Here is a 15,582-nt window from a genome sequence, read left to right as displayed (position 1 = left end):
GGACAAAGGATAGGCTTGCAGTTTGAAATCTTGTGATCTAACTCAAAAGCAGACTGGAACTCAGAGTCTGATTCATATCTATTCAATCAACAAGTCTTCAGTCTAATTCTGCTCAAGGATTTTCTCTTAGATGTGAGCAAAATCATGATGAAAAGATTCAAGCCTCACTAGGCATCTAGGCTAAGCAATAATGAGTAATAGAAACAGATTACAATGAGTAACACGGTGGATGCTGAAGCCCAGACATCACTTTATCAATGGGATATTTTCATTCCCTATGTGTCTTATAGTTTATAAAACTGAAATGATTTCAACCATTTTCTCCCACTTGGTTTGTAATGAAAGGTTAGAGTCACAATATGCTCTCCATTCATCAGAATGCTTCCTACTGTTTTTGTAAGCTTGCAATGAAAGAAGTTTGTTTTGAGCTGCGTTTCTAAGAGAGAGTGGGCGGGAAGTAGTTTCTATATTTAAGAATTATTCTGAATATGGCCTGAATTGATAATGAAAATGCAATGGCAAATGAGCTCATTCAAGAATAGTATGCAGTATGCCATGATCATTGGCTGCTATGAAATAACATCTACGTTAATCTATGTTAATGATAACTTACATTAGCATAAGTGCTTGGGAGTTTTTCCAGATGGCTAAAAAGACTGCCTATGATTCACCTTTATGTCTCCATAGTACACTGAATGCAGTAGGTGCTAACTATGTATATGTCAAACAGATGATTTCAAAGTATATTTTCATATCCGTTTTAATCCTCACCACACGAGCATAGTGAGGTATAAGAATGTCAGGGCTTTTTTTTTTCGCCACCAGCATTGCAGAAGCATGGCTAAATATTAACATTTAAATACGTGAAGTATTTAAATGTTAGAAGTCAGACTGAGACCAAATCCTGGCTCTGCCACTGTATTAGTTTGCTACAGCTGATATACAAAAGCGTCACCAACCAGGCAGTTTAAATAACAGAAATTTATTTTCTCAGAATTATGGAGGCTAGTAGTCCAAGATGAAGGTTTAGGAGGGTTGGTTTGTGGTGACAGCTCTTTTCCACCTTGCAGAGGACCCCCTTCCCCATGTCCTCACGTGTTCTTTCCTCGGGCATCTGCATGTCTGTGTCTTAATCTTTTCTTATAAGGACATCAGTCACACTGGTTTAGAGCCAACCCATATGCCCTTTATCTACCTAAATTACCTCTGTAAGTGCCCTATCTCCAAACAGAGTCATGTTCCGAGGCACTGGAGATTAGGGAAAGGGGACAAAATTCAGCTCATGACAGAGACTTGGGCGATAGGACAATAGTAACTCAGTCAGTGTGTTTCCTCCTATTTGCCCACGGGGTTTGGACCACTTTCTTGTTGATTTATATAATCTGGATCTTAATCCTTGATCTCTACATATTTTCCTCAAGTACTGACTTAATTACGGTGATTTTTTTTTTTATCCTACAGGTTTTCATTTTCATGTACTCAAAATAATCAATATTTTGTTATATAACTCATGTTTTGAGGCTTAAGAAAGGATTTTCTTTTTCAAGGTTATAAACATAACTTCATATTTTCTTCTAATATAATAAAAAATTTATGCTCACATCTTTAATTCATTTGTCTGATATTTGGTGAATGATTTCAAGTAGGATAAAAACCATTGCTTTTTTTTTCCCCCCAAATGAACCGTCCCCCAAACATTTTCAGAACCAAGTAATTCTTCCCTCTACTAGTGTTTTCTATAGATGGGTCCTCACTTTCTCACCTGCAGGTCTGTCCTTGTCATATGTCAATCCATGTTCCATCCCCAGCAAACCACAGGGACTGATCATGACAAGGGCACCAATGACTCCCAATGTTGCCAAAGGCAGTGGTCGCTTCTCTGTCCTCATCCCACTCAACCTTTCGGCATGTTGCACGCAAGTCACAGCTCTCCTTTGGAGCTCTTTCTTTCCTTGGCTTCCATAACCTCACGCTGTCTTGGGTTTTGTCCCAATGATACTGGCTACTCTTTTTCAGTTACTATTGTTGGCTCTAATTCTTTTAGAGGAATTTTTTAGAGCCAAAAAATTCCTCATTTTATTGTTTTTGCACACACCATTTTTGAAATTTACATTATAGTTGTAAATGATCTGGAGGAACAAGGGCTGTATAAAATCTCCAAGGCCGAGTTTCTCAAAAAAATCTCAAGCTACTCTGAATGTTAATTGAGTGGTTAATCAAATGATATCCTATAAAGGAAACTATCCAAACTAAAATGGTGAAGTAATGAGCTCCATTTTAAACTTTAGACTGCTCCAGGACTCACTTCACAGTGCCTCTGTTTCTCTATTCACACCCTTTCTTTAGACCATGTCATCTGATTTCATGTCCTTAAATAATATTGATATGTCCCTGAAAGCCTAATCTCCTTGTCCATCCCAGACTCCTCCCCAGAACTCTAGACCAATTTGGTTTTCTTCCTGCTTAACATTTCCAAAATGATATCTCATAAAGATCTTAAATTCAACATGTCTGAATCAAAACTTTTGACTCCCCTTCCCTGAAAGCTTCTCTCATCAACCTGGTTTATCCAACCAAAAATCTAATCTGTCCTCTTGATTCCCTTCCTTAGTATCTGAAATCCTATTATACCATCCAATTCTTTCAAGTCTACCTCAGCAACAGGACATTTGGTCTCTATACCCCAGGAAGGTCCTTTCTCATCCAAACTACCATCATCTTTCCAGGAGACTTCTGCACTACTCTTCCAACATGATGCCTCAAGACCCATTCTTCACAGTAATCCTTGTCTAGCCTTTACCAGATCATCACACTCCCATGGCAAAATGCTTTAACTGGCTCACACTGCACTTAGAATAACACTGAGACCCATTAGCCAAGCCTACAAAGCCAACTTGGTCTGTACGTTACATTCTCATGATTTTTTATTTTATAACTGGAAGTGCGTACAATTGACTCCCTCCAGTCATGAGGAAGTTGACTAATCCTGCACTAATTCCACTGGCATACCTTCCTTCAGCTCTTAGCATGACTCAAGCCTAAAATCACAACGGTCTCAGATTAAATATTACTTCTGGAAAGATGCCTTTCCTATCTAATATAACTTAATTTACCCTGTGTGGGTCCCCTGTTCTAATCCTCTGCAGAATACTAGCAATATTTTCTTCTTTACTTTTTCATTGGTCTTTTACCTGTAAGTTCTTACCAGAATGCAAGTTCTCTAAGAGCTACAATGCACCCTCATCCTCTTATAAAGTACGTGGCACATAGTAAGTGCTCAATCGATATTTGGGTTCAGTTTTTAAAACTTCAATCAATTCCATGGATATATTTGTCTACTTTTGCACACTGTATACATTGCTTTACTATAGCTTTAGCAGATATTTTAACATCTAATAGAGTAAGAACTACCCCATCACACACACTGTCTTTTTCAAAAGTGTTTTTTCTACAATTCTTAAATATCTATTTACATAAATTTTAGACTCAGCTTCTTATTTTGTATGCTAAATCCTTTCAGAATTTTTACTGGTATTGCTCTGAATTTACAAAGATGAGTTTGAGAAAAATTAACATCTGTTTCATATTGAGGCTTTCAATTAAAAACATGGTATATTTCTTCACTTATTTAAACATTATTTTCGTGCCCTTTAATTTCAGTTTCCTTTTCATTAATTTTGAAGTTCTTCATGGGTAATTTGTAGGTTTTTTAAAAACTGTTGGGAATGTATGTTGGGAAACAGTGTATAAGACAGTTACTTTATCCATATCTTACTGAGGCCTTTTACTTGATCTAATAATTTATAGGGTTTGGGGGTTTTTTTTGACAGATCATCAAATTATTTTCATAGAAAGCTTCTTCAATTTTTGCAGATACCATATTGCACTGATTGAGAATCTCCAGAAAAGTGCTCACTAGCAATATTAATGTTGGATTCCTGTTTTGCTCCTTGATTTCATGGAACCACCATAAACTGATATCTGCTCTAAATTTTGGGCAAAAACCCTTTATCATATTATACAAGGTTCCTATGTAGAGTTTCTAAAATTTTTAAAACACCTTTTTAAATACTGTTTTTATAATTGACTTTATAATAAAAACATGAAAACTGCTGAGAGGTTAAGGGCAATCTTACAGAGTTTAAATAAGAACAATTCCTAACTGTTGAGCTTTCTTTATGAGGCAGAGAGAGCATTCATACTTTTGATACTTTATTCCTAACTGTCACAGTACTTCCACAAGACAGAATATTTTTCACAATTTTAGAAATGAGGAAATCTTGACTCAGAGATTCAAGCAATTTATCATAGGTCACAAACCTAATAAGCAATTATGCAAGGATTTATACCCAACTATATCTAGCTCCAGAGCCCACACTCCTCCCACTGTATTCCATATTTAATATGAGATATTAGACCAAGCCTCTCAACATGCCCTAGCAGAAAAGATAACAAATGTGTACTGGGTTTATGGGTTAATTAATAACCACACCCCTTAAATGTCTATCCCAATGTCAATTGTGAAGAAGATTTCAAAGTAAAAAGGCATAAAGATTTACTACAGAGATCTAACTGTCACTAACAGCAGTATCTTTAAAATGAATAGTTTATATTAAGGCAAAGAGGGCAAGAAGTACATGACAAAATTGAGTAGCTTTGTTAAAACAATGAGTTATAGATCAGAGATTCAAAAGTATTTAAAGAGCTAAAATGTTGGATCAAAGCAAGAAATTTCCAAACGGTTAGAGGTGAAGCTTGACCTTTAGGTTCAAAAAAATCAAATGCACATAATAAACAAGATGGGAATAACCACAGCCCTTGTAAAAAAAGATCTATTGGTTTAAACCAAAAGCAAATTGTGTACAATATGATTCCCGAGTATATTCAATTCAATTTCAGCATGCATGGATATCAATGTGATTGAACACAGCAAGAGATTAATAGTACCACTCTCTATATCTGGAAATGCATATTTAGTTATAGAAATTATATTTAATTTGGCCATAGCCTAGTAAGGATACAAGTTACTACCAGATTTTTTTTTTCATCAAGTCCAGGATGAAGAAAAAGTCACAGGCAATAAGGAATTCCAACACTCTCCATGATTGGGTTAGATAATTATTGGGGAATAGGAAGTCCGTAAAACAATACATTTCTTGTGGGCTCAACCTCATCAGAATAGAAACAGCCTCCAATTAAAAACAAAATTCACCATCACATCTTTGTGTAATCTGAGTTCCTATCTGTACTTACTGCTACTCCCGTCTTATAGAGAAGGTAATGCACAGTCTGTGTGACGTCAGCAGCGTGCATCAAATTATGGTAAGGATTTTTGTGCTTGCTGTATCCCACTTCCAGGGCCTCCACAAATGAGACAAGTGCAGAAATGGGGATCTGAAAGAGAGTGGCAAGGTTAATTGGCTAGTGATTTAGTAGCTTTGAGAGACCAAAAAAGTCTAAGGTATTCTAGCTACCTCTTTCTGAAAGCATTAAGAGAGCACACAAGGACACAAGAATTTTTCAAAGCTAATGAAAATCACTGAACAGAGTATTGGATAATTTGAAAATCTAACAGGAAGTCCCTGGTCTGCCCTGCAAATTGTTCTTTGTTCTCCAGTTCAGAGGCCCAGGGTAATGACAGGATCATCTTAAGGACATTGAGGGCAAAAAGGCAGGTGTTCACTTAAATCTCAGGCAAAGGTTCAAGTCTTTGTTTGTTAAGAAATAAATGAACAAATACCATGCAGCATCTTATTTACTTGTGGGAAAACATAAAGTACACAAAGATTTAAGTTATAAAATGATTGTAAAACAAATGCAAGACTTCTGAAAACTGCACCCTTTAGAAGGAATGATGGGTTCACTGGACAGTTGAGAAAAAAAAACAAACTACAAATGATAATCTGTTCTATAACAGAAACAAGTTGTGTTCTTGTGTTTATTACTTGGCAACTTATTATTATGCTCAGTCGCTCAGTTGCATCCGACTATTTGCAACCCCATGGACTGTAGTTCATCAATCTCTTCTGTCCATGGAATTCTCCAAGCCAGAACACTGGAGTGGATTGCCATTTCCTACTCCAGGGGATCTTTCCAACCCAGGGATTGAACCCTTGTCTCTAGCGTCTCCTGCACTGGCAGGCAGATTCTTTACCAGTTGCGCCACCTGGGAAGCCCAACTTACTAGTGCCTTGCAATCTGGAAAAATATTTCCAGTTATCCTAGCTGCTTTCTGTCTCAAATATGGGTAATATACATACCTTCTTTTTCTATTTGGCAGAAAGTGAACAACTGCAAAATGCCTATACAAAATAAGGGGTCTTGGAAAACATTCATTGTATTAGTTTTCTGGATCAATTCCTTGCTTTAGGGTAGATTATCAATTGTAAGATTGGGGGAAAGATAAAGTATGTGTTCCAGGAGACTAGAAATCACATTCATAAGAAAAAAATAAGTGCTTCATGAGAATCCATATTATGTTCTTCCTTGGGAACATTGCTCCATATTTACTATCTGTGGGTTTAAAAAATTTAAATATAGCCTTTCAGATGTGAGAGATTAATTCATTATCTTTTTAAATTGAAGATCCAATGAACTTAGATTCTTTGAGCTGCTCATTGGCAAGCTATGGGCCACTGAAATGCTAGATAAAGGTGTGTGCATGTGTACTGGAGCTTCTTTTGAGGTCTTGAGCATCCACTGGATCTTTAAACAGGCTTCTTTCGAATTTATTTTAATAAATAACAGAAACAAACAAAATGTCCCAAAATAGATAAAACAAAATTTTTGAAAAACAATATCTTTGTCAAGTCTCCAAGACTCTGAAATTACTATTCTATTTCATTCAGATTTGTTTTTATTCTTTTCCAATCTATAATCTTTCATTTTTAAAAACATAAGCCTTAAAAGCCTGTAATTATGCATCAGTTTGATGATGGGCGTGTCCAATGAGACCAGTTCATGTACCATTCTCCATTGGCTCAGTCATTGAAAGATCTGCCTTTTGATCTTATTAAATGAACCACAGTAATGATCAAGAGAAATATGACTTTCCCCCTCCATCCTCTTCCTCAAGCTATCTGAATACTGTTTTGTTTTGGTTTTTTTTTTCATCTTCCAGCATGTATGCCTGACAAAATAAAACCCAAGACATTAAGCTGACAGGATGAAAACCTCATTCCAGGACAGGGGCCAATAAAATGGGATTGGTCCCGACTCCTAACCCATCATCACCCTCCTCCTCTTTGATCATGACCAGTAGCTCCTAAACAAGAAGAGAATGAAATGAGTTTCAGGAGGAGAGAGAGGAAACTTGAAAAAGTGGCCATTTACTCTTTCTCCTTAATATAAGGGACTTTAAAAGCAAATCCAGGATTCCTGGTGGGCATGAGTGGAGCATGAGAGCTCTATACTCCCCTCTAGCAGGCTGTCCATCCAGCCCTTGCCAAGCTGCCTAGCGTCCATCTGAAGGTTGTAACATGGCTAGTCCTCCTGCTCACCACCTCTGCTGGTGCCCTAGAATTCTTCTGAAATCCTTAAAAACCTGTCTATGATGTAACTAAGTCTTGCTTCAAAATGTTCCTTACACAGAGGTAAGTGTGAATGATGCCAGTTCTTGAGAACTAGAGTTAGGTTGGGACCGTATAACTTTGGGTAGACCTGATGTTTGACCAGGTATTTTGTAATACACCACTGGAAATTTTGTTGTAAGAAAGCATAAGATTCATAGTTATTGCTCTTATTGAAATCATTGGACTGGCATAGTGAGTTCTATCCCTTTTAGGAAAGCAATGTCTTTTCCTAGATGGGATCATCACAGAAAGGTAAAGGTCATTACTCAAGGTCACATAGCTACTGGGTCAGAACTGACATCAGGATCCAGGTGATCTCCTGAATCTCATTCTAGTGTCTGGTCTACCAGACATGGTATTAGCCTTTGAGTGTCAAACAGGCTTCTGATGCAAAAGAAATTAAAGACCATTGTCATAAAGTGCTAATGACTATGTAAGAAATACGCTCCCAAATGTGCAGTCCTTAGGAAAGTGATAAAGAATCATGCTGCCCAGACAAATTGATACTTTATACAGAAAAAGACCTGCTTCCGGAGACTCATTCATTGATGAGAGAAATGTGAGGGGCATGATATGGCAGATGCCAGCAGATAAAGCTTGGGTTCCCTAGAGAATAGGACCCCACCTCTAGAATCTGTGGAATTAGAAGGCTGAGGAGGTAGAACACTGGAATTGGCTCATGCTCTTAAAGTTGAAGAATTAATTTAAAACATAAATGGCTGGGAGATATCAATGATCTATCATAGATGATAAGTGAGAGTATTTGTGTGAATTTGAGCCAAGTGGCTGAAAGAGAAGTTCATGGAGACAATAAATGCACACTCTATCTCCATTCCTGTCTCCTTGCCGGTGGTGGTCATTAGTACACAGAGTCTGGCTGAAAGGAGAGCTGTAGGCAGAGCAGGCAGGTAGGTCTGGTTCAGACTTCCAGCTGTACTTCTAGGAAGACTGGGATCTAAATAGGTGGCTCCAGTCTCTCCCTTGTTGATGAGCTCACCAGGCAAGGGAATAATGAAAGTTCCCCTCAGTGTGGAGTCTGTGGCAGTGGCTTTCTGGACATGTCACCCCGGAGCGGCTTTCAGTCTACATTAGAAGGATTCTCTTGGTCTTAGCCCAAAAGTCCTGTAGGCCGGACAAATATGTGCAGTTGTTTTGTTTTGTTTTAATTAGACACTGACCTTGAAACGGCTGATCAGATCATAGCGAGTGAGTAACTCATAGAAAATGAATTTCAGTGCATGGTCCCCACTGGCTTCATTGAGGGAAAAGACATCAAAGGACCACTTGTCCACATCCTACAGGTCAGGGCAGAAAGAAAGAATTCATTAGTTGGTAGCCACTTACATTTGTCTCCCTACTTTGGGGTTAGCCTGTAGCCCTAACTTGGTAAATCACAATCTAAGACTCTAATACTGTTTCCCCTATCAAACTTTTTCCAATATGGCAATCCTACATAGCATTTGCTGATAAAATATGAAATAGCCTTATTAGTAATAACAAGAGCTATAATTTACTGGGTACCTACCTAGGCATTATGATCAATGATAAATACATAACTCATCCTGAAGACAAGTCTGCTGCTGCTGCTAAGTCGCTTCAGTCGTGTCCGACTCTGTGCGACCCCAGGGACAGCAGCCCACGAGGCACCCCCATCCCTGGGATTCTCCAGGCAAGAACGCTGGAGTGGGTTGCCATTTCCTTCTCCAATGCATGAAAGTGAAAAGTGAAAGTGAGGTCGCTCAGTCGTATCCGACTCTTCGAGACCCCATGGACTGCAGCCTACCAGGCTCCTCCGTCCATGGGATTTTCCAGGCAAGAGTACTGGAGTGGGGTGCCATTGCCTTCTCCAAAGACAAGTCTAGTGGTAGGTATTATCAGTCATATCTCACAAATGAGAAAACTGAGAAGTTAGCTAATTTCCCTAAGATTCATAGAAGGCAAGTGTTAGGAATACATGTGGGCAAAGACACAAACACACATTCAACTGAAGTTTAAACTCAGGCTCTTTCCATTAACCTTCCACTGCTGCTGCTGCTGCTGCTAAGTCACTTTAGTTGTGTCTGACTCTGTGCGACCCTACAGATGGCAGCCCACCAGGCTCCCCCATCCCTGGGATTCTCCAGGCAAGAACAATGGAGTGGGTTGCCATTTCCTTCTCCAGTGCATGAAAGTGAAAAGTGAAAGGGAAGTCGCTCAATCGTGTCTGACTCTGAGACCCCATGGACTGCAGCCTACCAGGCTCCTCCGTCCATGGGATTTTCCAGGCAACAGTACTGGAGTGGGGTGCCATTGCCTTCTCTGAACCTTCCACTACTTCTGCTGAATTCCAAAATTTTAACTGACTTCACAATAACTTTCCTACCCCTAACCAGCCCTGTGATACCATTTACTGACTACCTCTTAGTCCACTGTGGAGAATGTTAACCCACTTAAAAGTGTTCAGAAACATGCATGATATAGAATGCAAAACAATGTGTCACCTCAAGAATCTAATCTGCTAAGCTGAAATCAAGGACAAAGCCTTCATTTCAAGGGATGGAAAAATGTTATCACTTCTGGAGTCACTGATCTGAGGACCGAGTCCTCAAATCTGTAAGTCACTTTACTGGAAAATATAAAACTAAGAGCTAAGCTGAACACACTCCTCACACTCTACTCTTAAAGTTCAGAGTTTTATTTGTCCATAAAATAGTGACTTCAAAATATATGTAAACACTGTCAAATATGTCTTTGACTTATAAATAGCTACTTGTGGATGTTATAAACAAAGGCATGTTTAAGAAATAATTAAAGCAATAGTCATTTGGTTTCTCAGCATATCAAGAGTTTTATTTCAGTGGTTAAGGAAAGTGTACTGCCATGAGCATGACAATAAGGATGCATATGAGATCACCCTGAATCTAAGCTAGGTGTCAGATGGTCTCCTGGAAGAGACCTTGGCTTTCAGAAACTGCTGGACCCAGTGACTCCCACATCAGCCTTCACTGCATTCCAACATCATCTATCCATCCCAATCCTGTTCCTCTCCAAAGATCCCAGTCATGAAGATCACCCTGAGATCATGAAGGGTCTCTCTCATGGACACCAGGGCACAGGGAAAACCAACTGTATATAGGGAAAACCAAACATTTCCAGAAAGGTTTCAAATAGATTGTTTCAATTCACATTTAGTAGTAAACCTCACCTTAGCCTTCAATAATTTATCCTTCATTATAAAATGTAAAGAAATAGCCACAAGTGCTAAACATTTTCTGTGCCAGGCACAGTAGGAACTGTTGATACACATTTGCAAACCCTTATAACCCTAAAAATGGGTATCACTTTTTCCAGTTTCATAGATGGCCACCCCAGAGAGATGAAATGAAGTGTCTAATGCCAATACCAGGCAATAACTCCACTGATGCCCCAGTGATAGCATTACTGACAGATGACATTGTAAACTCAATGAATATGTGCTGTGACCCAAGCCTTAGGCCCTAAATACCCCAAGAGTGCCTAGGCCACAGACAACGGAGCCATTTAAGATTAATCCAAGACCCAAGGTTCACCTTTAAAGTGAAAGTCGCTCAGTTGTGTCCGACTCTTTGTGACTCCATGAACTATACAGTCCATGGACTTCTCCAGGCCAGAATACTGGAGTGGGTAGTCTTTCTCTTCTCCAGGGGATCTTCCCAACCAGGGATCAAACCCAGGTCTCCTGCAATGCAGGTGGATTCTTTACCAGTTGAGCCACAAGGGAAGCCCAAGAATACTGGAGTGGGTAGCCTATCCCTTCTCCAGCAAATCTTCACAACCTAGCAACCGAACAGGGGTCTCCTGCATTGCAGGCAGATTCTTCACCAACTGAACTGTCAAGGAAGCCCTAAGGTTCACCTTGGCTACCAAAACTGCGCTGTCATGACAGCCATTGTCTAGCTCTTAGTCCTAAAGAAAAGCCCACTGACAGCTCAGTAGGTAGGGAAACATTTGGTCACAGCTGACTATTTTTAATCCTCTTCACTTAAATGAATAAAAGAAGAAAAAAAGCTATCACTGGAAATGAAGAGATAGTCATAGTAAAAAGTCCAGATTTATTCTGAATATTAGACCTTAGAGAAACAGAAGGATGTGTAAACACAAACTGAGATGGATAGTCTCTCTAGCCCCTCATTTTTGGGAGACTTTAGCTCATATTCTCAAATTTCAGTGTTCTTTAGAACCACCTGGGGTGCTCAGAAAAAAACGTTGATTCTTTGGTGGAGGATTCTGAAGAATCCTGGCTTGTGGCCTGGAATATGCATTTTTTTTTTAATTTTATTTTATTTTTAAACTTTACATAACTGTATTAGTTTTGCCAAATATCAAAATGAATCCGCCACAGGTTAACAAGCACCTAATTTAACTGCCTTAAACCAGTCTTCTCTTCTTAGCAAATTTGGCCCAAGCACTAGTCCCGTGAATTTCCTATTAGTCTAACATGAAGGAAGCCTGAACCTCCTCATTTCCTCCCACTTTAAACCTGGAGTCTGTCCAGGGTGTCTCTTCCTGAGTCACACAGCATATGCCCTTCTAAAGAACAGCACAATTCTCCATTTCTGATAACCCCACCTTAGAAGATTAGAGATAAAACCACCCAAATTAGAAGCTAGTATTCACTGCATGGAAACAAATAAAAAGAATAAAAGTGCAACATATTTCAAATTTAGAGATTGGTGGTGGCTAATTATTCTCTTCCTTAAATGTTATTTTGTGCTATGTTCTTACATTAATCACAAAGGTTAAGATGACAGTAGCAGGATGATTATTTTATTAATTGCATTCTCTCAGGCTTTTGGGAAATTTTCTGTAACAGAAGAAAACAATAGCGATTCCATATAAATTGCTGGCAGTGGAGTGAAAATAACCTTTTTCTAATAACCACTATGTAAAAAAAAAAGAATCTATGTCATCTCTCCAGTTCAACTCCAATCCACTGAAAATAAAACCAGAGTCTAGGGACACAGAAAAATATTACATTGTAAAAAGGTCTTGAACTTCCACAGTAAACAGAGCATACAACCAAGAAAAACAAGAGCTTTAGCCTTCAGCACGTATTAGCAAAGGTGTGGAGAAGGGCAGCAATTCAGAGTTAGTATTCATTCTGAATCATCAAGGTAACTTTCCCCTCCGAAAGACAACATGTGTGCTTCTGAGAATTACTTTTCCCCAAGCATAAAATAACAATTCACGCACATCACAGGTTGTTCCACATTTCTTCAGTCATTCTGTATAGAAAAGAAGCTCCAATTTGTAAGAAATATTTTCATAAATTTCTTAGTACCCATATAACCACCTGTATTTATTTTCACGATAAAGGAAGAAATTAAGGATAAAAGATGCTTTTAACATTCCTAAGACTTTCACTGAAGGTTTCAGATTCAATTATGAAAATCAATGCAACTTCACAGTGGGTGTTATGAAACATCAGATCTTATAAAGTGGTTTCACAGATTAAATAAGAAATGTTGCTGTGAATTATACAATGATTTATTGAGCATTAGAGTTGGGGTTGTAGAGGAGGCAGAGAAAACATGTGTCTTCGTGCTGTGTCTTTCCTCAGCACCCTTCCTGTCCTAGATGACTCGACAAGAGACAGAAAATGGTGAACTGAGAATCTGAATACAGAGTCTCCCAGAGTCAGCTAGTGAATGTCCCTGAGACAAGAGAAAGGGAATCAAACTGGCCCTAAAGGGCTCTTTCTTGACATTAAATTGATCTGATTCTGCGAATAGGGAATTTAAATTATCTTCTGAAAATTCTATCAGGGATACACTTTTCAGGTTTCAGAGAAAGATTAAAATATCTTTGTAGTTGCTGTTCAGCCATTAAGTCATGTCTGACTCTCTGCAGCCCCATGGACTATAGTCTGTCAGGCTCCTCTGTTCATGAAATTCCCCAGGCAAGAATACTGGAGTGAGTTGCCATTTCCTTCTCCAGGGGATCTTCCTGGACCAGGGATCAAACCCATGTCTCTTGCATTGGCAGGCAGATTCTTTACCACTGAGTCACCAGGGAAGCCTATTTAATGAGAGTCAGAATGCTGGAACCTCTTTGACTAAGCTGACATGACTCCGTGTGTAGGCACCAGGCAACGTCAACCAGTTCCGTGATCCTGGGCCTTAGCACAGCCCCTAAATTTAAAAGACCAGTGAGTCTGAATCTACACACACATACAAAAATACACCTACACAAGGGCTTCCCTTGTGGCTCAACTGGTAAAGAATCTGCCTGCAATGAGGGAGACCTGGGTTTGATACCTGGGTTGGGAAGATACTCTGGAGAAGGGAAAGACTACCCACTCCAGTATTCTGGCCTGGAGAATTGCATGGACTATATAGTCCATGGGGTCGCAAAGAGTCGGACATAACTGAGTGACGTACACTTTCACCGTCAAGGGCTCTTCGAGATCTTCTATACAATTCCAAGAGCTTGTCTGATTGGGAGTCATTCTGTAGGATTTAAACTCTTTAAACTCAAGCATTTTGTGACTTTCCATGGAACTTTCAGGTTTTGTGAGAGTTTTGGGAAAATAGTAGGATACATGAAGAGGACGAGGGTTCTGGAGAACGTACTTTCACACATAAAATGTAACCGAGAGCTATCTATCTGCCTATAAAAATCTGGTATCAAACCTTAGTTCTGTCTCTGCCTTTTTTTAGTCTCACTGAGTCTTAGTCTCTTCATCTACAAAATGTACATAGAGTAGGTAAGAAGATAATGGTAGAATTATGGTCACAAATGTTCCTCCTAATGCTGGACATTTATAACCAGAACAAATTTGATCTCCTATGGCCAAAGTCAGACTGAGTCTCATTATGCTAGATCACTGTGCTGATCACCAAAGTACTCCAAGAGAGCAGAAAGAAATGAAACTACACAGAATTCCATTTTTTTTTTAAAAAATGGCAGTACAAAGGCTTAAAAATTAGCAATACTGTTACTGAACAGATAAGAAAAAGATAATGAAAGAAAAAAGTCAGGAACGACTGGGAAAACTATAAATGAACTGTAAATGAAAATTCATTTGCTAACAACAAATTTAACTTTTTATAGGGCAGCATATACATTGTAAGACCTTTTTATTGGTATTACCTTTAATGCTTCAATAACAGCTGGTGGATAGCTCAGTCCAACCATGTTTGATGTCCGTCTATACATTCTGGCAAAGTCAGAAGGAAAAAAAATGCAATATTATATCTTACAAAGAAAAATTAGCAGGTCACATAGTTACACAAGTATTGACAATTAATAAGAAGTCATATCATCTCATAAACCCAAGGAACCTAAAATTTATTTTACAACCTTTCTCATAGTCATTCAAGGGGCATAAATGTTCAAATCAAATGAAATTAAAGCAATCCCAAACATGTAAACCATTGGAAACAAACAAACAAAAATTAAGTCTATGTGACCCAAATGAAGTTATTAAAATAGGTCTCCTCTTCTGCTGGAAGTGAATTATAGTGTAGCACAGATAGTATGTAATGTATTACTTTATTCTGAAAAAAGAACTCCTATGGGGGACTCATTTAGAAGAGATTTTTCTTTAGAACTAAAAGATTAAAGAGAACTCAAAAAGAGAACTAAAAGAACTCAAAAACTAAAGAGAAAAATGTCCCAGGTAAACTTTGAGCCAACCACAGCATTTCTAAAACATTTAATTGTATAGTAAGGATTGTAAGAAGAATAAATCAATTTCTGGAATCCATTTGTGGGGATGGGGGCGATTTAATTTCAAAGAGCAAAGTGACTTACAAAATTGGAAAGTGTCATGGGGAACTCAAACCCCTTGACTGAACTTCTCCCTGGATCAATACCCTCACAAAGCATCTTTGACCTGTTTCAAATGTAGACATCATCCATGTATGTCAAATAATGATGATAAGATATGTCTTTTTTTAAAAATCAGAGGCTGAACTCAAACTAAATCTTAATGTGAACAAAAAGAATTCCAAGCAAAGGCAAAAAGCTTGTGCTAATGATGCTGCAGAGA

The 15,582-nt window shown here is 38.5% G+C and overlaps 1 protein-coding gene across 7 annotated transcripts in view; it reads right to left on the bottom strand.

Annotated features, from left to right (window-relative positions):
- PDE1C (phosphodiesterase 1C) overlaps positions 1 to 15,582 on the bottom strand; it is a 539,497-nt gene that overhangs the window by 109,616 nt on the left and 414,299 nt on the right. For all 7 annotated transcript variants that reach the window (XM_025291219.3, XM_025291215.3, XM_044946685.2 and 4 more), the window contains 3 exons: positions 14,682 to 14,748; positions 8,750 to 8,866; positions 5,254 to 5,394 (listed from right to left, as the gene is read on the bottom strand). In XM_025291219.3, the coding sequence (XP_025147004.1) occupies positions 5,254 to 5,394; positions 8,750 to 8,866; positions 14,682 to 14,748 (325 nt within the window). The remainder of the gene's footprint in view (positions 1 to 5,253; positions 5,395 to 8,749; positions 8,867 to 14,681; positions 14,749 to 15,582) is intronic.

This window comes from Bubalus bubalis, chromosome 8 (genome assembly GCF_019923935.1).
Source record: "Bubalus bubalis isolate 160015118507 breed Murrah chromosome 8, NDDB_SH_1, whole genome shotgun sequence".
Classification (NCBI taxonomy): domain Eukaryota; kingdom Metazoa; phylum Chordata; class Mammalia; order Artiodactyla; family Bovidae; genus Bubalus; species Bubalus bubalis.
This window is presented reverse-complemented; position numbering and strand designations above follow the sequence as displayed.